This window comes from Ursus americanus, chromosome 33 (assembly GCF_024610735.1).
Source record: "Ursus americanus isolate L20-20 chromosome 33, mUrsAme1.1.p, whole genome shotgun sequence".
Taxonomy (NCBI): Eukaryota; Metazoa; Chordata; class Mammalia; order Carnivora; family Ursidae; genus Ursus; species Ursus americanus.
Window position 1 is genome coordinate 10,256,939 of NC_142159.1, and position 23,293 is coordinate 10,280,231.

The following is a 23,293-nucleotide window of genomic DNA, read 5'->3' on the forward strand; positions in this document are numbered from 1 at the left end:
TTTAAAAAAAAAAAAACACTTTAAAATGCATTTGAGGGACATTCAGAACTCAACGATCCATTTCCGAGTATGCGTCTCCGGTTTACATTCGTTTGTTTAGCCGCTACTTACACCTGTCACTGTGTTAGTATGTTCTCTGCATCACAAAACATTCAGAAATAGAAATGAGAAAAGATACGAAAAATAAATATGAAGGGATGGACTAATAATCCTTTTCTGTTTCCCAGCATACATCTAGTATATTCCCGGAGTGTGTGCTCGCTTTGGGGCTCCCCTAGCCCCACTGTAACACCCACCCCACCGCTCAGCGGCTTATTCCAGAGTTAAGACCAGAGCTCCGCATGGGCATTGTCTGCCTTTGGTCCCTGCCAACCCCCACTGCTGTGATAAAACATTCACAGTTGCGGTTTTCAAACATGTTTTTCCTTTTAAGCCCCGCTTTCCTAGCTATTGCTTGCTTGCTTCTCACGGCAGCATTTGGCCGCTCAGACACCCCCTTCTGTAGGAGCTGGTAGCCCTCTCTGCCCCCCTTTTGTGATCTTGCTCAATTTGGTGCCACAGTTAAGTGCAGGTGTGGAAGAACCATTGGCATTCTGCATATGGGCCTGGCCCTCGGGGTCCTGTGCCGAGGAGGGGCTTTTTTCCACTTTTCTTATTTCTTGCTTGTCCCAGAGCACACGCTTCCTCAGGGCGCTCCTGCACAGCTTAGCCGGTCTCTCTGGAGGAAGGCACGGGAACTGGCCAGCAGCCTGTATTAGCTGCCCGGCAGTCCCCTGGAGAACTCCACGCCGGGGTATGGAAGCCAGGAGGCCTAGGAAGTGCAGTGGGTCCAGACAGCCCCGAGGAGCGTCAGCAGGCAAAGGAAGGACACACTCAGGTGCGCTCCCTCGAATCTGGGAGCTCTGGGCTGACGCTCTTTCCCTCCTCAGCCAGAGACTCCGGTCACCTTTTTGTCCCTCTCCTATCCTCTGCTGACCACAGTGCTTGGTTCTGTGACTGCCTCTGTCTAGGAACCAAAGCCCTAGGAAGTTCCAGGAAGTGAGGCCTGTGGTCTCGCCTCACGGAACAGGCCTAGACTGACCCTGGAAGCTGAGTTAGTGTCCGCATAGACGCAGGTTTCTCTCTGTTCGACTGGGTGGTGAGGCTTTCCAACCAGTCTGCACACGTCATCTCCACGGTCTAGGAGCTTTAGTATATTTCGAACACAGACGGATTCCATGACTGGGGACGGGGTGGGGACGGGGAAAGGACACAGGCTCTGGAGACAGGTACCGCTGCGCGCTCTGGTCAACGGGAGTGATGCTCTCATTTTTACTGTTTATTATGTGCCAGGCACTGCACTAAATACTTTACCAGGATTATCGCATTTGATCCTTAAAACAATTCTGTGAGGTAGATAACGGTTACTTGTATTTTACATATGACAGAACTGAAGCTTCGGTGAAAATCCCTTGCTCGCGGTCACCGCTGGTAGGGAGGTGAGCTGGGGTGCTAACTCAGGCTCCTGAAGCACCTGGCCACTCAAGCTCGTTTTCGGACCTTTAAAATCAGGCCATTGTCTATCCAGAGATTCGAAGATTTAGATAATGTTTATAAAGGGTCTGGCACACAGACCTCACTAAATGGTATCTGTTCCCGTTTTTCCACACACGCAGATGTCATGTTTATTCTACGGTCTTAGAGTGAAAAAATCTTGGATCGTCACCTGCAACTACCGTGTGCTGTATCCTGCACAGGTGACATGGTCCTGCTCCCTCAGGGGCTTAGAGTTTGGTGGGGGAGGGGAGGGCAAGGGGGTGGCAAACTGGAGACAAGGCTCTCGGTGCGGTGTGTTCAGATTGAGTCCCCTGTACCAAGAGGCAGGAAACACAGTGCCACCGCCATCAGGGTTGGTGGTCTCAGATTCCTTTCCACACCAACCAGTGAGACAAGGGTGTGGGAGACTCAGGATTGAATACAACCCGGTTGGCTCCTCCAGATACCAAAGCTCTGAGGCTGAGGGAGTCAAGTGTAAGGTGCCAGGCCCAAACAAGCCAGCCCTTAGTGGCAAGAGCCTAGAACCTGAGGAAAGCTGGTACAATGCCCATCCCTTTTCACACTGGTCCCCAAGAATCCATTTCCTATCCACAGTCTGATTTCAGTGAGATCTTGTCCAAGGTCTTGTAAAGGCTTGCAACAGTTGGCTGGTATCTCAGATTCCCTGAGAAAGAGCAGTTAGGAAGCAGGGTTCCTCCAGCATCTAAAGGGTGTTCTGGAATTTCTCAAATATTTCTTCATAATCATGTTCATCATCATCTACAAAAGAGTTCAAGTCAGTGATGATCTTTGGTCTTAAGCAGGTTCCTCCCCCTTTTAGGGCCCTGGACAGGGAAGGAGTTGGTCTGGCTGCTCTAAGGTCCTTGCTAGACCAGAAACTACAAATTATTCTGAATACTGTGTAAATATTCCCCTTGCATGCCTAGGGGAGGGTAGTACGTTGGAGGCGGAACACATTTTCCTTGCCAGGACTCTGGAGCCCCTGGGAGAGGAACAGTAGGGACCTCCTCTCTTTTTTTAAGATTTTATTTATCTAAGAGAGGAAGGGAACACAAGTGGGCGGAGGCAGAGGGAGAAACAGACTCCCCACTGAGCAGGGAGCCCAACTCGGGACTCGATCCCAGCACCCCGGGATCATGACCTGAGCTGAAGGCAGATGCTTCACCAACTGAGCCACCCAAGCGCCCCTAAGTCTATCCCTTAAAAGCCTCTCTATCCAACTGGGACGGCAGAAGGGTCTGCTCAAGGGCAGGGCCTTGCTGAGGGTCTGGCCGGTGCTGTCAGAGGTACAAGCAGGAGCAGAGTAAGCAGGGGAGAAGCAAGGACAAGGGTGAATGGGCTGAAAGGGACTCACCTGGATCTTTTGTGACGGACTTAGTGTGCCTGGGGTCCTTCCTGTGGGCAGAAACCTTGCTGTATGTATTCGAGCTGTCCTTGGCAATCTGTGGCAGCGTCTTCATCTTGGGTTTGGGGAGCAGAGGGGCTTGCTGCAGTCCTGACACTTGAGAGGACTAAGCGGGAGAAAAAGCAGAAGTCAGCAGGGTCCCAAGAAAGGGGGCAGCAGAGTCCATGAAATGTAATTCCTTCAAATGCCACTTCCTCTGCTCCCCTCTTGACTTCCTGTTCAGGGTAGGGCTTCCTGGGACCCCAGGTGTTTTTATTTCTAGCGCATGAAATGTGCTTTGGCAGGGGAGACAGGCCAGCATGAGGACAAAGGGTTGGGGGCTAGAGACAGGGCGCCCTGAGTTTCTGCACAGAGGGGATTCGGTCAGCGTCCTTCACATCTGCTGCTGAAGGGGCAAAAAGCAGTCACAAAATCTCAGGACAGAGTGCGAGCGCTGAGAGGGGTCCCAGAAGGAGGAGGACTTTTGTTGAACTCCCACCTTAGGCCATATGCACACCTGTTCGTTGATCCTCCAGGGGACCCTCCGAGTAGCTGTTTGAGTTCCCAATGACCCACGAGGAAACAGGCTCAGAGAGAGTGTGCCGTGTCATACCTCACACGGGATTGCAAGCTGGGCCGAGGTTCAGACCCAGAACCATGGCCGTGACCTCGAAAGCTCGTGCTCTTTCTAGCACACTATGCTTTGGACAGCAAACGATATAGGGCCCCGATCAGCGGTGGGGAATACTGACACGGAGAAGAAAAGCTGCAGGATCGAGGGGAGCGAGCGGGGACTGGGCCCAAAGTCACTTCCAACAGCAGCAAAGGCGGGGACTGAGGTCTGTCAGTGGTTTGTACTATGTTCTCTCCCGCACTGTCAGGAAGGCCTGTGTTTCAGATGTCCCGGTCTATTCTTCATTCTATCAGGAAACGACTGCCCCCGTCCTCCTCCGCAGATGCAGGCCCTTCTGGGGCCAGAACTGCTCCGGGTTCATCTTTCTCACTTCTGCCGCCATCCCGCCACCTGCCCTCGCGGCACAAAATGCAAGTTTCCCCAAATCCCCACATAGCAAGCTTGCTACACTTAACCGTGTGCTTTCGACACGGCTCATCTGTTGTCAGCAGGGCCCCGCCGTCAGGTGCCCGGGCCGGGTGCTCAGACCCAGGTCAAAGCCCAGCCTGCCGTGTGCTAGCTGTGTGACCTCAGGTCAGCCACTCTCCCTCTCTGTGCCTCTTGTTCTCTCCACTGTAGAAAGAGCCATCTCTCGGTGCCCACCTCACAGGGACATCCCAAGAGCTGTATGGGGTGCTGCGTGGATGGCACCTGCCACGGGCCGCAGCTAAGACACCAGCCCTGTGAGCCAGTGACCTTACCCTGGCTTCACTGGTGAGGAAATGGACAGGAGCACAGACCACAGAGCGAGTGAACTGGGCCATGGACGGGTCTTTCTGCTTCCATGCCTGGTTCTTTCCCCGTCCCCGTGACTCGGTTTGGGTCAGTTCAGCACTCACTGGCACTGTCTGCCCGCCTGGGAGCGGGCGAGGTCCCTGTCCTCACAGACCCCGCGCAGCACACTGAAAACGAGCTGTCGGCCGGGCCGCCCCCACCCCTGCCTGCACCCCCAGGCTGCGCACCGCACGGCAGTGTGAACACAGAAGGGGGAAGGCTGTCAGTGCCAGAGGAGGCCTGCGCTGAGCCTTGCCCACTGAAAGGAGGAAGCACATTCTTGCAAAAGGCCCGGCACATATAAAGTGCTGAGGCAGGAATCTTGGCATCCTGAGAAAGCTGAAGGAGTTTCTCTGTGGCTGAGTGTGGACCAGAGTGGGTGGTGGCGGATGGGTCTGGCAGGGTGAGACTGAAGTTCATAAAGGACCCTCCCTGGATGCCACGCTAAGGGGTTGACATTACCCCCTGGCCATGGGGAGCCATTGAAGGTTCAGAAGGTTCAGAGGATGGGGCCGAGGCCCATCGGTAACCCAGGAAGGGCTTGGGAGGCCATTCTGACAGCTGATGGGGGGAGGGAGAGGCTGCTGACACGGTTGAGGGGACAGCTGATGAAGCCCGACTGAGGGGACAACAGCAGGGGAAGCACAGTGAGGCTGGAGGCAGAGGCTTATGCCCCGGCTCAGGCCTCCCACTTCCGAACCGGGACTCTGGGCAAGTCTCAAGGTCTCCGAGTCCTCAGCGTCTCGCCCGTAAAATATGAATCATCATACCTGCACCAGATTGTCAGGATCAAGTCAGAATAATGGCGCATAGCGTGTACGTGTGGAAACTAAGTTCTATCAACTGAGAGAGAGAGGCGATGCAGGACAAAGAAGCGGCAGGACCCGCACCAACCCCGGCGGATTCCCTCCCCACCCACTTCGGTATATTGGTACCTGGCGACTTTTGTCCTTGCCGCTTTGTTTCTTCTGCCCCCTGAGGCCCTGGCTTTTGGGGGGCCTCGGTGGGGGGGGTTGGTTCTCGAAGTCCGGTAACTGCCGGAGGGTATAGTAGAAGGCTTCTGTCAGCTCCTCCACTGTGGCTACAGCGAGGGGCCCAGCTGGCTGGCCAGGCTGCCCCTCGGTCTCCGCAACAGTCAGGTCCAGCCACCGGGGAGGGATCTCGAAGCACATGTCAGGGTTGGAGTCAAGGCTGACCACCAAGAAGGGTTCCGTGATTTTGTCCTCCAGCCGCAGGCCTGGGAAGGAGGGCAGAGGATCAACAGGAAGGCTGCTGTCCTTGGCCACCACCTTGACCTCACAGGGCAGTGGAAACTGGGCAGTCAGATCTTCCAGGTTATAGCGCCGATTGTCACTCATCTCCTCCACGAAACTACTGGAGAAGTAGAGGGGCAGCAGAATCTGGTCTTCGTCTTCTATCTCTGCATATTCTTCCTCCTCCTCCTTAGCCTGGTCGCTTAGCCGCTGACACACCAAGACATCTATGTCCTGGCCTTTGGCCCCATGGGCCTGGCCACACCTCAGCACCTCCAACCTGTCGCCCACGGCCAGGGACGCAAACCCAGGGCTGTCTATCCCCTCGCCCTCACAGTCCTTTGTGGCCACGACCCGGAGGGGTTGGCCTGGCCGAAGAGCACCTAGGAGGTCATAGGCCGTGAGGAACTCTCTCGGCCGCCGCCGCAGCTTGCCCTGATAAGCCCCGGAGATCAAGAAGTGTCTGGGCACCTTCCGGCCCTTGGTGGAGACCAGGACCCGCCAGGGTGGTGAGGCCAGGCCATGGATGCAGAGCTTCTGGCCTTTCTGCAAGGAGCCTATCCATGGGCTGAGGAAGACGGGGGGCCCCTCCGGAACTTCCAGGATCTCCGTGGGCAGAGGGAAGGGGCCTCCCCGGGCCAGGGCCTCGCTCAGCAGCAGTGGCTGAATGAAGTGGATGTGTTGAGAGGAGGCAGTGACATCTTCCACGTCGACCTCCAGGGTGGAGGGGATCTTGACAATGGTCCTGCGCACTGCGGGGAGGGGAGGTCAGCTCAGGGGACGCCCCACACACCAGCCCAGGGGTGTCCCTGCAGCCCCAGCAAAGATGTCTGGGCCGGCTGACCTCTTCCCTGTTCTGTTCTGCCAGCGCTTTCCTATGGCATCAGATTCCTTACTCTTTTCCCTAACCTCTTTTCAAAAGGTATTCTAGAAATTTTTAAACATTTATAAAAATAGAATAGTATAGTGAACCCCCTATCACCCAGCTTCAACATTTAATTCACAGCCCATCTTCTGTCATTCATACCCTGTCTGTCCCCCTCCACTGGGTTATTTTGAATCAGAATAATCACATGTCATCTTGACCTTTCAGTGTGTATCTCTAAGAGAAGAGATAAAGTTAACATAACCACAATGCCATTTCCACACCTAGATAATAATTATTTGATAATTCGTTAATAGCATCAAATAGCTAATTTGTTCAACCTCTTTTTAAACTTTAATAGAATTTTGAATGTAATTTTATAAGCTACCTTTCCAAATCCTTTCACATTTTTGTATTTCTGGGTTTTTTTTTTTTTTAAAGATATTATTTATTTATTTGTCAGAGAGAGCGAGCAAGTGCACGCACAAGCAGGACGAGCGGCAGGCAGAGGGGGAGGCAGGCTCCTGCTCGTCAGGGAGCCCGATGCGGGGCTCCATCCCAGGACCCTGGGATCATGACCTGAGCCGAAGGCAGCCGCTTAACTGACTGAGCCAGCCAGGCCTCCCTCCTTTCTGCATTTTGGATGAAGAGATAAAACCACATCAAGGGGGTGCCTGGGTGGCTCAGTCGGTTAAATGTCCAACTCTCAATTTCAGCTCAGGTCATGATCTCAGGGTCGTGATATTGAGCCCCGAGTCCGGCTCCCTGCTGACTGTGGAGCCTGCTTAAGATTCTCTCGCCCCGCCCCCGCCCCACTCATGCACGCTCTCTCCCTAAAAAAAATTAAAATTAAGAAAAACAGTGGTTGGGTCTCTTGAGTGGCTCATTTGGGTGAGCGTCCGACTCTTGGTTTCAGCTCAGGTGGTGATCTCAGGTCGAGAGATCGAGCCCTGAGTGAGGCTCTGCGCTCAGCGAGGAGTCTGCTTGAGATTCTCTCCCCACCTCTGCCCCTCCCCAGTGCACACTCTCTCTCTCTCAAATCTTTAAAAAACAAAAACAAAACAAGCTAGTAAAGTGTAGGTCATTTCTTAGGACGTTCCTGCATACAGGCTGGAGGCAGAATGCAGAGCAGGGCTCGAGAACCAGGCAGAACCTGGCCAGGTCTTCCAGAGTGGAGGGAGAACGGTGCCCTAGGGCCCTGCCATATATAAACACAATGTCCCATATTTCTCGTACAAGCTAACCAAAGCCGGGAGGAGGGGGTGCTTTTTATCGTAGTTTCCTGACTACTAGATGAAGAACACTAGGATTAAAATCACTATTGTTGGGGGGCGCCTGGGTGGCTCAGTCGTTAAGCGTCTGCCTTTGGCTCAGGGCGTGATCCCAGCATTTTGGGATCGAACCCCACATCAGGCTCCTCTGCTATGAGCCTGCTTCTTCCTCTCCCACTCCCCCTGCTTGTGTTCCCTCTCTCGCTGGCTGTCTCTATCTCTGTCAAATAAATAAATAAAATCTTTAAAATAAAATAAAATAAAATCACTATTGTGGTTCCTAAGGAGATCGTGGGTCTAGGCCGGGATCGCAGCAGCCACGCACATCACACATGCCCGCCCGTCCCTTGCATCTGATCGACACTGCGTGCCAAGATCGGTGCTGCAAGGTAGGCTCGGGACAGACAGAGCGGGGGGGAGGGGGGGTCTGCTTGCCCCTCACCTCACGCAGCCGTGAGAACTGCCTTCTGGGTCTGGGCAAACCTCTGAGCGCCCATTTACAGATGTGCAGAAAAGAGCGAACAGCTGGCCTGAGGCTTCTATCCTAGAAAAGCCTGCCTGCAAGGCTGGTCCTTGGCTGGCGTCTGGGGACATGGTTTAGCGCCTGTTCCCGCCATCACTCACTGGTGGGGGTGGGTTCCTGTCCTGTTCAATCAGTGATGCTGAACACCAGCTTCCTATCTGAAGTCTGGAATTGGGGTGCGTGCTAAGCAGAGGGGACCTATGTGACCAGCCCCCAGTAAAAACCCTGGGCACTGAGCTTCCCTGATAAATAACACCTCACACGCGTTGTCACCGTTCAGCACTGGAGGGATGCCGCGTGTTCTGTGTGACTCCACTGGGAGACGACTCTTGGGTCCTTTTGCTGTAATAAGTCACGGCTGCGAGTACAACCATACGTCAAGTCCCAGGAGGTCTCCCAGCAGGTCGTCAAACCTGGGGGTGGCCTCGGGCCCAGCACAACAGGAAATACAGGGGACAGATGCACGTTGGCACCGTCCCAAGGAGGCTGGCAACGAAATCCAAAATGTGAGAGAGCCTACAGGACAAATGGCCGAGTCCCTCCAGCAGATTAATTATGAGAGAGATAAGAAAGGAGAACTCCAGAGTAACATTTAAAAGGCCTAACAATCAACAGCAGTCTCGGGATCTTATCTGGCTCCCGCTGAGAGTAGTAGAACGATTTATGAGACAGTAGAGGACGTTCAAACACCGAATAGTATTGGGAGTTATTACTAAATTTTTTGGTGTGATGATGGTACTGTGTATTTGTTTAAAAAATACTTTTAAAAGAGCCACGTGGAAGTATCCATACGAGAAATGATAGGCTACCAGGGGTTTGTTTTGAAATAATCGGGCAGGGTGGGGAGAGACGAAACAGGACAGATAGGTTCTGAGTTAGTAACTGTGATGTCGGTGATGGGGTCCAGGACCCCACCCTCTGCTTGTACATGTTTGAATTGTTCCATAATCGTTTTCAAAGATTTTTAAGAATCAGGCTAAAGCATTCCCATTTGGCTCTGGAGCCCACCAGGAACCGTGAGCCTCTGCTCCCTAGATAACGGCCAGGGAGCCGAACCTCAAACTCTGTCCTCCAGGGAAGAGGCCCCAGGGCACAGGTTCTGCCTCCGCTCCCGCTCGGCCTCCGAGCAGCCAGACCTGGCCTGCTGCTGCCTGTTTCACCAGCCCTGCTCTGCACGCTGCCTCCAGCCTGTCCTCAGAAACAGCGCATGAAATAGCTCAGGGTTCACCCAGCGCCCTCGTCACGCAGACAGGAGGGGGCCTTGAGGAGCAATCCCGTCCTCCCCCCAGGCAGGAAATCTGTGTCTCCGGAGCAAATGGTCAAGGTTTTACTCTAACTGCTGCTTTGTCCTAGCTGCTAGCGAGCTCACAATCCAACTTTTGCCTAATTTTATAAAGAGTAGGACTCACTCTTAAGTTCCCTCATGGTCCTGTCTCCTTTTACACCTAACTTCCCACTGTTTGGGAATCTTTATTCTGTTACGTTGTGCGTACTGGGTAAGCGACCTGGTCCCTGGGGTACCCTCCATCGGAGCAGCTTCCCAGGGCCCTTCTCCTGCCCCACCAACCGTCCCCCCTGCCCGGACGACTCACAGTGCATGATGGCTTGGAGCTCGTACTGGGGCCTCAGGATCAGGGAACGCCAGGGGAGGGTGGGGCAGGTGAAGAGGCGGTCGCTCAGGGCTGGGTCCTGCAGGGCCTGGAGCAGGGGCCGAGGGGCGCCAGGCTCCCACTCCCAGAAGGGCCCCTTCTGGGACAGGGGCAGGTGCAGAATGAATGGCCGGGTTTCGGTGTCCAGCACGCAGCGGGCACGGTAGGTCCTATGGTACGCTTCCACATCCTCGAGCAGGAGGGGCTGGTCCCTGGGCACCACCCTGGCCTCCGTGGTGATTCTATGGGTCGACATGAAGCCAATGGGCAGCTTCTTGGAGCGCCGGGTTGCAGCAGAGAGCAGCTCCTCCAGGGTTGCATAGCTCTGAGGGCCGGTGAGGGGGCTGAAGTGGCCTGTAGGACACAGCAGAGGGTGTCAAGGTGGGATGGGCCTTTGCTGGGTCCAGGGCCACACATACCAGGCCCCCCGCTGCCTCAGAGAACCCGGTCAGAATCCCCCGAAGACAAGCACCAAGCATCTGGACATCCAGGCCTGAGGGGCAGGGCTGAGGGACAAGAAGCAGCAAGTGCCACGTGTGAAGGGACAGTGACAGGTAGAGATGGAGACAGTTCCTCCTTACGAGGTTAGGCAAGAACACAGAGGGATTGTTGCCAGAGACAGAACAGGGATGTGTGTCCCAGAAGACACTGACAATGGCCGCATTTGCCTACCTCCTGAACCTGCCTGCAGCTCAGCCAACTGTGCTTCCATGTTCCTCACCACTGCGCCAATCCACACATCCAACACCCCTCAGCCCACACCGGGGCAGCGCCATTGTCCCTCTCTCTCCCAAACTAGAAGCCCAGGGGCTCCTAACCACATAACTCACCCCCACATCCTGTCTGCCAATTCTCGGGGCCCGACTGTTCTTCCCCCATCCCCTTCTTCCCCTGTCCCCGCTCACGCTTCTCCTGCCACTGTACTGGCCTAAAACACCCCACACCCAGACATCGCTTCTAGAGTGTTCCTGCCCCAAAACACCCAACACGAGACTAATCAAGGCAACATCACATTAAACCCAGACTGAAGGACGTTCTGCAAAAGTACCGGTCTACACTCTTCAAAAAAAGTGGATGTCAAGGCAAAAGCTAAAGAATTGTCCCAGCCTGAAGGAGATTAAGAAATTGATATGTGGGGGCGCCTGGGTGGCACAGCGGTTGAGCGTCTGCCTTCGGCTCAGGGCGTGATCCCGGCGTTATGGGATCGAGCCCCACATCAGGCTCTTCCGCTATGAGCCTGCTTCTTCCTCTCCCACTCCCCCTGCTTGTGTTCCCTCTCTCGCTGGCTGTCTCTATCTCTGTCAAATAAATAAATAAAATCTTTAAAAAAAAAAAAAAAGAAGAAGAAATTGATATGTGTGCATGGGTGTTATACACAACTAATGAATCATGGAACTTTACATCAAAAACCAGGGATGTACTGTATGGTGACTAACATAATATAATAAAAAAAATTATTATAAAAAAAAAGAAATTGATATGTGGTCTGGGGGCATCTGGGTGGCTCAGTAGGTTAAATGTCCAACTCTTGATTTCAGCTCAGGGTCACAAGTTCAACCCCCGAGTTGGGCTCCATGCTCGGTGTGGAGCCTACTTAAAAAAAAAAAAAATGTGGGCACCTGAGTGGCCCAGTTGACTAAGCATCTGACGTCAGGCTCTGCACTGGGTGTGGTACCTGCTTAAGATTCTCTCTCTCCCTTTCCTTCCTCCCACGCCCGCCTCACACAGTGCTCTCTCTCTCTCTAAAAAAAATAAAAATAAAAAGGAGATTATTCCTATTAGGAAAAAAAAAAGAAAGAAATCGATCTGATCTAGGATTGGCTTCTAGATCAAGGGGAAACCGACTATAAAGGACATTTATTAGGACAGTTGTTGGAATGTGAAGAGACCAGGTTAGACAGCTGTATTATACCAACATTAAATTTTCTGAATTTGATCATTGAACTATAGTTTTGTGAACAAATGTCCTTGTACTTAGGAGTACTATTAGTAAATATAAGGAGTGATATTTAGGTGTAAAGGGTTATCATGTCTGCAATTCATTCTCAAAGGGTCCAGGAAAAAGATATACACACACATACCCATACAGTAATACATGTGCATGCATGTGCGTGCGTGTGCAGAGAGGAAGAGCTGGTGAACTGGAAAACAACTGGTAAATCTGGATAAAGAGTGTACAGTGGTTTTAGCAAGCCTTCTGTGAACTTGAACACATTTCAGAATAAAAAGGAAAAACCCTCAAAATACAAAATAAAGCACACCACTTCCATATTTAAAACCCTCATTGGCTCCTGGGTGCTCTCAAAGACCAAAACGTGCCTGTGACCCCCCAAAGCCCTCTGGCACCTCTCCCACCTGCCTCCCCATTGCCTGCCCCTCCCCGGGAACCCAAGCCCTCGCCTGTCCCACTCAGGCGATCACAGGAAGTCACGGGAAGAAGGAGCCCCCCGGATACACGTGCTCTGGGCCCCTCCCTGTTCTCAGCACTTCATGCGCAGCGACTTATTTACTCCTCACCTCGAGCCTGACTACCCTGCTCCAGAGGAGTACGATGAGGCACAGACACACGCCAGGAACTGGCCAAGGCCACAGCTGGTAGCCCGCAGAGCGGGGATTCCCATCCGGGCCGCTGGCTTCAGCGCCCTGGCGCACGGGCCAGTACACACCTGTGCAGGAACTGAACCCCGACATTTCTGGAGCACCAGCTATGCACGAGCTACTCCCTGTACTTTCTCTCTCTGGGAGTACTTCCTCCTGCTCAGGTGCCACCTCCTCCAGGAAGCCCGCACAGACCCCTGAGGCAGGCTCCTGCCAGGAACCCTCTCTAAACTACGGATCTACTGTTGCCTTCCTCTCACTGCCGTCCTGGAAGCTCCCGGCTGGAGAGGACTGTGCCCCGCTCATCCTGAGCCCCACACCCCCAGCCCCGAGCCCATGGCCCGGCACACAACAAGTCCCAGTAAATGTCTGGCGAGGGAATGTGTGAGCAAACACAGAGACCGCTGGTGGACAAAGACTTAGAGCAAAGAAAGTCCCAGCTGAGAGGCAGATGGGATCAGGCAGATGGATATGGAGAGGAAGCAGCTGCCCCAGGTGAAGGGCATTGTCAGACCACTCAGAGGACAGCCCAGGCCTTGGGGCAGAGCCATGGGGGATGTGAGAGCACAGGTGCCAAACTAGAGGGGCGGGAGTGCGTGCGGGGGGCTGGAGGTGGCCAGTGCGCTGGGGGGGGGGGTGGACACAGAGCTGCCTGCCTTACCACAGAAGCTGGGGGTGATTTCCATGGTCTGGCCCGTTCCTGGGTTCTCGCAGACCACCTTCTGGAGGCGAACCTGGGTGACCTTGATCAGGTCCCCTGTGGAGAGGCAGCACTCATTCCCAGAGATCTCGTAGATGGAGCCTGCAGAGAGACAAATCCAGTTTCCCCTCGCTGGCCAGCCTGCGCCCTGCTCCCCCACAGGCTGCGCCCCACCGCTGCTCTGCACGTGGTCCCGCTGCCTGGAGGGGCCTTCCCTGTCTGTCCCCACCCAACGGCCCCTCGCTCAGTGGGACTCCGGCAGCAGGAACCCTGCCTGTGCCTCTTTTAGCGCTGGATGGACCCCTCTGTGACACTCTTCTCGGGCCTTCTCCACATCACCATGCCAGGGCCGGCGTGTCCCAGCATCGCTGCAGCCGGCCCAGCATCCCTGCAGCCGGCCCAGCATCCCTGCAGCCGGCCCAGCATCCCTGCAGCGGCAGCGGCCTTGCCCCTGAGCACATGGTAGAGTCCCAACTCCCATGGGGCGACTGCGTGTCAGGCCCAGAGAAGTGCGGTGACTGCTCGGAGGTCACACACTGCCTGACACCCACGCCAGGGCTTTCTTCGTCACGTGATTGGCTTTAAAGGAAGCGCGGGAGAAAACGGAGGACCGCTGACAGGCTGGGCGCAGGACGCAGGTTTCTGGGGCGCCACCATCAAGCACGGCGGCCCTACTTAACGATTTTAAAGTGTGTAAAGCAGTGTCCAAAACATGGAAGGTGCTCGAGAAAGATCTCTCCCCGCCCCCCCCCCCGCCCTCACGGGGTGGACAGGCTCCGTCTGCTGACTCTGGAGGGGGCAGCGCACACAGGTCAGCCTGGAAGCCACCTGACCCCCCCACAAACCCCTCCCTCCCCATCCCCAGCACGGCTTTCACGACGGCCCTGAGAAGCGGATGAAAATCCCACCCCTTAGTCCAGCAAACGCACACGGGCTCACAAACGGGAGGTCTGTCTGCAGTTTCAGGGGGTGCAGGGGATGGCCCCTCAGGGCTGGTGCGAACCGCAGCTGGGGTGCGGGGTACCGGACTGCAGATGCGCTTTGCAGTAAAGACCCGTGACTGCCCTCCGAGGCAGGACCGCTTCCCTTTCCTAAATAATGAGCTGCTCCTGGATGAGGCTGGCTGGGGTCCCCAGATGATCAGGTCAACGGGGGCAGAACGAGGACCCCAGCCCCGGGTGTTTCCCTGTACAGCTGGAGCCCCACCCCGCCCAGCTAACTGCTTCGCAGGGTGGGGCCCCGCCCCCAGCCCCACGGCTCTCACCAGCTGTCCTCATCTCGCCAAACCTCCACCACTTCCCGCGCCCCGGGTCAGGCAGAATGAGGAAGCAGCCACTGTGACACAGCGGTCAGGGATGTCAACAGGAGAGCAAACAGCGGAGGCCCCCCGCAGGGAGCCTCCGGAGAAGTCAGTATTTGAACCCACATCTGCCAGATTCCCAAGTGGACCTCGCCAAACCCAGTGTGTGGTGGCGCGTCCTGCCCCCTGTGCGGCCCTCCATATGTCTCTCCCTTGGTCTAGGACACCCCCTCCTTGGAGCTTCAGAACACTTCACTGGAGGCTGCCGTGACAAAGCAAGGGAAGAGAAAGAGGGAACCGATGTGGCAGGGCACCCCTGCATTAGTTTGCTAAGGAAGGAGACTCTCCCCCTCCAGCCAGTCTCCAAGTTCCCTCTACGTCCGTCGTCCCCACTCCGTCGCCGCAACCCTCCCAGCAGCTTCCCCTCCCCTCCACTGGCGACGGAGCCCCTGCTATGCACCCATCCCTGGGAACAGGTAGGCAGAAGCGCAGGTGCGCTAGGAGCGGAGAGCGGGGAAGGCTGTCGGCGGAGCAGCCCTGCTGAGAACTTCAGAGCTGAGAGATGAGGTTGCAAAGCTAAGGGAAGGTGGGCTGGAAGGGCTGAATGAAGGCTCGTAGATAGGCGTCAAGGGAGGGGGGGAGTGGGAGGGCACGCGGAGGGGAGGGCTGACCTGGCACGAGCCCGTTCCGCTTCCCCACGGTCAGACCTCCCTCGGTGCGCACCGCGGTGTCAACCCCCGCTTGGCTCCGTTCCACCCACCTGAGTGTCTAAGCTCATTGACTTCTCCTCTTCGCCCTGCGGGGCAATCAGCGCTCTCCCATTCCACGAAAGCAAAAGCCGAGGCCCAGAGAGGTTGAGTGTGGCCCCAAGTCACACCTGGGCTTGGGCCCTGGCAGCGTGGCTGGGTTTCCCGGGTTGCCGTCGCCAGGGCCGCCATCCTGCCGCACCACCCAGCGAGAGCCAGGCAGCGGGGACGGGGGTCGCGTGGTCGCGGCCCCTCACTCACCTTGGAAGTAGACCCCCGAGCAGACCCGCAGCACACGCGGGAGGGAGGCGAGGTCCAGGGCGCAAACGAAGTCCTGCAGCGACACGGGCTCCATGGTCCTCGCGACTCGCTGGACGCCGACCGAGTGGCCGCAGCCCGCGCGCTGAGCCCGCAGCCCCACCCCGCCCCGCCCCCCGCGGCCGATGTGGGCGGGGCCGCTCCGCCGATGTGGGCGGGGCCGCTCCGCTGCGGGGCGTGGGGACCTCGCGGTGCCCTCTGCCCGCCTCGGTTTCCTCAGCCCTAAAATGGGCCACTGGGCCGACCTCTCACCTTGGCCGCGCGACGTCGAAGGTCTAGATCAGGGTCTGACTCCTGGAGGCTCGTCCCCGGTGATGTATTCCACGGTGGAGGGGGGAGCTGATGGAGAGGAAGAAGCCCCAGCCGCCCCCCACCTGCCCCCTCCACCTGTCCTCGCGGTCGGCCTGGTGTCGTGCTGGGTCTCACGGGAGAGGCACAGCCCTGCCCTTTGCGTCTGTGGAGAAAGATGCGATGTCAGGTCTCCTGACTCCCTCTCCGGGACACTCACGGTCCTCCACTGATGGGGAGTTCACCATCTTCCTGGGACGCTCATACCTTCTGGACAGTTCTAGTTAAAATTTTTTCCTTGGGCTAAAGAGAAATCTGCTTAGGCGAGAGCCCTCTTGCTTGGTATCTAACTTTAAACAAATCACTGACTTCTGCGTTTCAGTTTCCTCATCTGTAAAATAGGGCAAAGAATCTTAGCTGGTCGTGAGGATTAAATGAGATCATTTAGGTATTGCGCAAAATTCTTTGTTTCACTTTTTGTCACTATAAAAGTAATAGACTTCTCATCAGAAATAACAGAAGTTTGGGGCGCCTGGGTAGCTCAGTCGGTTGAGCCTCCGGACTTTCGGTTTGGGCTGAGGTCATGATCTCCCGGTCTGGCATCCAGCTCCGCCCAGAGGGGAGGGGGGGTGCCTGCCTGAGACTCTCTCTCTCTCTCCCTCTCCCTCTGCCCCTTCCCCTGCACTCTCTCTCTAAAATAAATCTTTTTTTTAAAAAAAAAGAAATAATAAAAGTTTAAAATAAAAGGAATAAACCATAATTAAAGACACTTGACAAATTAAAAAGAGGACATTCTTTCCCACTATCCAAACATACTTAATACTAACACTTGGCTGTGTATCTGTCTACTCTTTATTCTGTTTGTGTGCAGATTTTAAACTTTTTTCTTTCTTTTTTTTTTTAAGATTTTATTTATTTATTTGACAGAGAGAGAGACATCGAGAGAGGGAACACAAGCAGGGGCAGAGGGAAAGGGAGAAGCAGGCTTCCCGATGAGCAGGGAGCCCGATGCGGGGCTCGATCCCAGGACCCTGGGATCATGACCTGAGCTGAAGGCAGATGCTTAACGACTGAGCCACCCAGGCGCCCCAACTTTTTTTCAATTCACACTAAAGTTGCAAAAAATAGATTTCCCATATATCCTTCAGCTACTTTCAAATTCCCCTAAAGCCACCCTCTCACATTACCAGGGCGCATTTATCAAAACTAAGAAACCAACATTGCTACATTAATGTTAAATAAATTGTAGACTTTATTTGGATTTTATCCATTTTTTCTCTGATGTCCTTTTTCTGTTCCAGAATCTCATCCAGGATTCCGTATTGCATTTAATCCACACCTCTCCTGTCTGTGACCCGTTCTCCACATTTCCCAGTTCTTCTTCTAAGCTTGACAGTCTTGAGGAGAAACTGGTCAGGCATTTTGCAGAATGCCAGATTTTTTTTTTTGATGGTTTCCTCCTGACTAGACTGGGGCTGTGGGTTTTCCGGGAGGGTACTACCAAGGTGCTATGCCCTTCTCATCACGGCCTCTCCAAGGGGACACATGACATGGGCATAGGACTTTTCACTGTCATCACTTTGTTAAGGCCGTGTTTCCAGCTTTCTTCCCTGGAAACTTGCTATTTTCCACTGTCCATACGCCGTTCTTTGGAAACAAGTGGCCAAGTGCAACCCACCGTTAGGGGAAGCTAAGCCCCACTTCCCGGAGTGAGGGACATCCAAAACATTACTTGGGAGTCCTCTGTAAGAAAGACGCGTCTCTTCTCCCCCATTTATTTATTTATTCAATTATTCGTTTATGTCAGTGTGGACTCATGGGTATTCACTATACTTTGACTTATAATCTAATACCACTTTATTTCTGTTGTTGCTCAATTGTTGCAGCTTCGGGAGTTCCTTCCGGTTGGCACCTGGGTCCCTTCGCCATGCCCTCCTTGTTCTGATTTCTGAGCACTTCCTTACTGTCTGATGCTACGGGATGCTGCAGGCTCATCTTGTCTTTTTTCTGCCCCACCCCTGCTCTACACACAGCCATTTCTCCCAGAAGCCTGGTTCCTTTTATTGGAGAATGGCATTCGGAACCCACGATCTGGTTGCAGAGTATGCCTTCCCACTGGGTTGCCTATTATTTCTGTCTTTCTCTTTCTCTGCATAAACATTACAGACACTGCTGCCCACCCCATGACCCGGCTGACATCAGGTCCGGCCCTGACCTTCAAGGAGAAGCTCCTGAGTGATAATACTCAACAGAAAAATTTAAAATCCTCCCTTTCCCTTTGCCTTTATCTTTTCCCAGATTCCTGGGCGCAGAAGTCCATCTATCAGATTAGCAGGCAAAAGCCTACTACAGCCGACATATTGAGACATTTCCTTGCCGGTACAATTTTGTGGTTACATATTTATATGTGTAATTGTTTATTTAATGTCTCCTCAGCAATTAGTTGGCTTCTGGGGGCGCCTGGCTGGCTCAGTGGGTACAGCATAAGACTGTTAATCAGAGTCGTGAGTTCGAGCCCCACATTGGGTATGGAGCCTACTTAAAATTAAAAAAAAAAATTTTTTTTAACCCAGAACTTACTGAAAAAAAAAAAAAAAAGACAGTTGGCTTCTGGTGGTCAGAGGTTGGAGTACCAGCGTGCTTTGCTCCCCGGTGCAGCCCCCGCATATCACAGGGCCTGGCAAACGGCAGATGCTCCATAAATCGCTGTTGTTACTGACTCACTGAATGAGTAGGTGGGTAGTGCTTCCTTGGGATGGATCCCTGAAGCGGAATTTCTGGGTCACATGGTATGCTGGTGTTATAGCTTCTGAGGGCATGTTTCAGTCATCTTGAAGGGTTGCTGAGCCTCCCATGGACCCAATAAGAAAAAGAAGAAGGACCCTTGCAAGAGCTGAGAGGAGTGGCACAGAGATATGCCAGGGGCCATGGGGCCACGGGCCCAGGAGGAGGGTATGCTAAGCAGAGGAGATGGGACAGAGGGGGTATTTCTGCGTTTCCAGAAACACTGGCAGGTGTGAGTCCGTGGGCCCCTAATCTGAGCAGGCTCAGTATGAGCACACGCTCCCTTCATCCTCCCTATGAGCAAGCTGGACAGATATTATCATTCCCACTTTATAGGTGAGGAAACTGAGGCTCAGAAGAGGCTCGGAAAAGTATTGCCTGAGATCATGCGACAAGAAAGTGGGGGAAGCTAGGATTTTCTTTTTAAGTTTTGATTTAGTCATTTACGTCATCTCTACACCCGACGTGGAGCTCAGAGCCACAGCCCCGAGCCCCAGAGCTGCGTGCTCTGCCGCTGAGCCGGCCGGGCGCCCGGGGAAGCGAGGGCTTCTGAGGAAGTCTGGGGGAGACAATGGAGGTTACTCATCTCTTCCCCAGGGCTTTCAGTGGACCAAGTAATTCTGACAGATTTCTGCTTGGTTCAGTTTGGCCTAGAATTGCAGCGAAAGACAAAGAATAAAAAGATGAGCTTTGAAAAATAGAGCTGGGCTCAAAGCCTGGCGCCACTACTTCTTAGCTGGGTGACCTTGGGCCATTTCCTTAACCTCTCTGAGCCTCGGTCTCCTCCTGGGGCACTGGCGGGAGCAGAGTCTTGGTGGAAATGCTAGTGTGATGGGCACACGGCCTGTGTCAGGCGCTCAACATCCCTTTTCATTATTTCCTGAGGGCCTCCTGTGCCTCTGAAATTTCTCAAGGATCTCATATCATTTACTTCTCTTAATTCCCTGCCTTCTAGTTTAGGAAAATGAGATTCTGGTGGGAAACTGTCCTTCTTGCTGTTACACACTATGCAAATGGAGGAACTGGGATTGGAAGCCAGGCCTGGCCTGCAGTAGCCTTGGCCGCGGCCCTTCGCAGTTTCCCAGCCTGGGAGCACCAGCCCTGGTCTCTGGCTTCTCAGCAGTTGAGTGGGGTCTGGAGAGGTGGGGAGGGGGGCTGGGGGGACGGACGGGGGTGGGGGTGGGGAGTGGAGGGGCGGTTGGGCAGGGGGAAGTGGGGAAGGAGGTGTGAGGGGAGGCCTGCCACAAACCAGAACTGGAGTTCCTCATTTCTCTAAGTCTCACAGTTTTTGGCATCAGAGGGTGAATGGCTCCAGGCTTCCTGTGGTCACAATAGTAGGGTGACTCAGGGTGACTGGGGGGGTGTGGGGGCTGGGTCCCTGCCTGCTTTACCAAACACTGGTACCACACGGCCCGTACAGGGGCAGGGTTCTCTCCAGGAGGGAAATGCAGCATCTGTCTGGGGTTGTGACAGCGTCCTGCTGTCCACTTACGCCCACAAGCCTGGCCCCTTGGCCAAGGGGGGGACGGTGGAAAACACGATAGCAGTCAGGAGGCTTTTGGTGCTACAGACTTCTGCCTCTCAGCACAGGCCCCGCTGGCTGCTCTGAGGTGGCCTCTTCCCAAGTCTCAAGGCACCTGTGGGCTTCAAGGCCACCTGCCAGCACAGTCACACACCCGCTCGCAGGCTCAGGCTTGGAAGCTGTCACGCCCCAGGGGTTCAGCAGAGACAAGTGCCCCAAACTCACAGATGAAACCAGAACTGCTCACGGCACTGGGAACCCCAGGGACTTGAAGGCCATCTGTTGTCTTTTCTCTATTTTCTAGATTTTCTAGAACATGGTTTGTAAGGATAATATAAACAGCTCACCGCCAAGGATGCCCTGAGACCACTGTGGAGGCCATCCTGGATGGAGGCTCCCCTCCTGCAGATTTCCACAAGGGTGGGGGGAGTCATTCTGGAAAGAGATGTTCACTGTCTGTGTGTCCTCAATGAGGACCGCGCAGCTGGCTGTGAAGCTTTGAAGGCCTGTCATGCTCAGGGTGACGAGAAAGTACTTCAAGCCTTGCCTTCTAGACCTTGAAAAGCAGGGGCAGGCAAAGGAAATTTCACAACCTCCAGGGTGGGGAGGAAGATGAGGAAAGGCAGGGCATGAGAGAGGTGAGAGGGATGAGGGGCAGAGAAAAAGGAGGGGGAAGCAGAGGAGAGGAGAAAGGAGAGGACAGAGAAGGGGAGGGGAAAGGAGAAGGGAGGGAACAGGAGGGGACAGAGGATTGAGAAGTTAAGGGAGAAGAGAAGAAGAGGGGAAGAGGGGAAGGAGAGGGGAGCTGAGGAGGGCTGGGTAGGAGCTCCTCGGTCAGGCCTGGGAACTGGCTAGGTTCCAAGTTGGGGGAGAGCCCAGGAAGGAACAGACCAGAAAGTGAAACCATCCACCTCCAGCCTGGAAAGGTGGGTTTGAGCCCAGAGAGCTTTTTGGCCCTGTGCTTCCTAACTGAGACCAGATGGGAGCCAAACCTCCTGCTCATTCAGAGTCACTCCTCTCGGCAAGGGACGGCAGCTCTTGCTTGGCTGGTGAGCAGAGGGAAGGACGTGGGCTCAGTTCTGGGACAGGGGTCAGGCTTTCTGGGTTTGAGGAGAGCAGCCTGGGTCTGCTGTCTCCTTTCGGCAGAAGCTAAATGAAAAGTGGTCTCTTTCTCAAAATATCAAAAATAGAGTTACCATATGACCCAGCAACCCCCCTTCTAGGTATGTATCCCAAAGAATTGAAAGCAGGGACTCAAATAGCTGTTTGCACACCGCTGCTCATGGCAGCGTTATTCGTAATAACCAAGAGGTGGAAGGAAAGCAAGTGTCCGCCCACAGATGAATGGAGAAGTGTGCAACGGAGTATCGTTCAGCCTTACGAGGTCCTGACCCACGCCTTGACGTGCATGAGCCTTGAGGACATTCCGCTCAGTGAAATAAGTCAGTCACAAAAAGACAAGTAAGGTACGATTCCACTCCGATGAGGCACCTAGAGCGGTCAGATTCATAAAGAGAGAAGGGAAATGGTGGCTGCCGGGAGCTGCAGGGAGAGGAAAATAAGGAGTTGTTGTTTAATGAGGATCGGGTTTCAGTTTTGCAAATGAACAAGTTGTGGAGATTGTATTTTTGAGGGGGGCCTGACTGGCTTAGTTGGTGGAGGGTGTGACTCTGGAACTCGGGGTTGTGAGCTCGAGCCCCGCATTGGGTGTAGAGATCACGTCAAAATAAAATCTTAAAAAAGAATTGTATTTTTGATTCATCCTGTTCTTCATGGGTCTCACATATCATGTGAGAAAGAGGGAGTTGCCAAGGACTGTCTTCAGCTTTGACCCACCCCTCCCAAGAAAAAGGCTTAGAAGTAACTAAGAGATGACAATTATAGCATAATTATCACAGATCAAATTATCAACGAAGATAGCCAATTACCATCCCAGGCTTATTTTTGGATTTAAAAGTCACTTCCATAGAGTGTTCTACAATCTGAAATGGTCGTCTTCCAAGATTCCCCTGTGCAGGGGCACCTGGGTGGCTCAGTCGGATAAGCAGCTGACACTTTTTTTTTTTTTTTTAAGATTTTATGTATTTATTTCAGAGAGAGAGAGCACACGCGCGAGCAAGCATGAGTGGGGAGAGGGGCAGAGGGAAAGCCAGACACCTGCCAAGCAGGGAATCCGATGCAGGGCCACCACACGAGCCAAAGGCAGACGCCCAGCCGACTGAGCCACCCAGGCGCCCCAAGCAGCTGACTCTTGATTTCATTCAGGTCATGATCTCGGGGTCCTGGGATGGAGTTGCCCCACCCAACCCCAGTTGGGCTCTGTGCTTCCTCTTCCTCTGCCCCTCCCCCCCAGCTTGTGTTCTCTCCTCTCTCTCTTCAAAATAAATTTAATAATCTTAAAAAAAAAAAAAGACTCTCTTGTGTAAACAACCCTTCCCAGGACAGATTTATATTAACAAAGCTAACAGGATGCTAACATAATGAACAAAAACAAATCCCCGTACTGGACAGGAAAACAAGATGGATGCCCCATACTGGACAGGAAGACAAGATGGATGCTTTCATGAAAGTTCTTGTTTTGGGGCGCCTGGGTGGCACAGCAGTTAAGCATCTGCCTTCGGCTCAGGGCGTGATCCCGGCGTTCTGGGATCGAGCCCCACATCAGGCTCCTCCGCTATGAGCCTGCTTCTTCCTCTCCCACTCCCCCTGCTTGTGTTCCCTCTCTCGCTGGCTGTCTCTAGCTCTGTCAAATAAATAAATAAAATCTTAAAAAAAAAAAAAAGTTCTTGTTTTGACCCCTATCGTGTCTGATCCTTAAACTCATTTTTATGATGGAGTATAGTAAGCATTTCTGTTTCTACAGCTTCCAGGCACAAAGGACAGCTACCTTCTCATCTTTCCGAGGCTTGTTTTCATAGTTGTTGTCCATCCTTATGGCCACACATTGGAATTTTATTGGCCGAAGGAGCCCAAGTCTTAGAACTAGAGAAAAGACACAATTATTTAATAATTCCATTATTCAACCATACTGGAATACAGAGCATTTGATGCTTTTCCACAATATTATAGTTTGAGGTATCTTCCTGGAAGGTAGAGTTTCTTTTTCTGT

At 53.7% G+C, this 23,293-nt stretch overlaps 1 protein-coding gene across 1 annotated transcript; it reads right to left on the minus strand.

Moving 5' to 3' along the window:
* On the minus strand, positions 1-15,674 carry THEMIS2 (thymocyte selection associated family member 2). Its single transcript, XM_045782533.2, has 6 exons — positions 15,534-15,674; positions 13,188-13,328; positions 9,872-10,282; positions 5,303-6,372; positions 2,891-3,047; positions 1-2,295 (listed from the first exon to the last, which is right to left on the minus strand). Exons 1-6 carry the CDS (start codon positions 15,625-15,627, stop codon positions 2,240-2,242), a joined length of 1,929 nt encoding a protein of 642 aa, XP_045638489.1. The 5' UTR covers positions 15,628-15,674; the 3' UTR covers positions 1-2,239.
* Positions 15,675-23,293: the final 7,619 nt, after the last annotated feature.

Excerpts from the sequence above, each read along its gene's own strand:
- THEMIS2 (XM_045782533.2), bottom strand. The coding sequence starts at position 15,627 with ATGGAGCCCGTGTCGCTGCAGGACTTCGTTTGCGCCCTGGACCTCGCC. Across the intron at positions 13,329-15,533 it reads CTCGGGGGTCTACTTCCAAG|GCTCCATCTACGAGATCTCT; the intron begins GTGAGTGAGGGG and ends GTCTCTCTGCAG. Across the intron at positions 3,048-5,302 it reads GCAAGGACAAAAGTCGCCAG|TCCTCTCAAGTGTCAGGACT; the intron begins GTACCAATATAC and ends TCTCCCGCTTAG.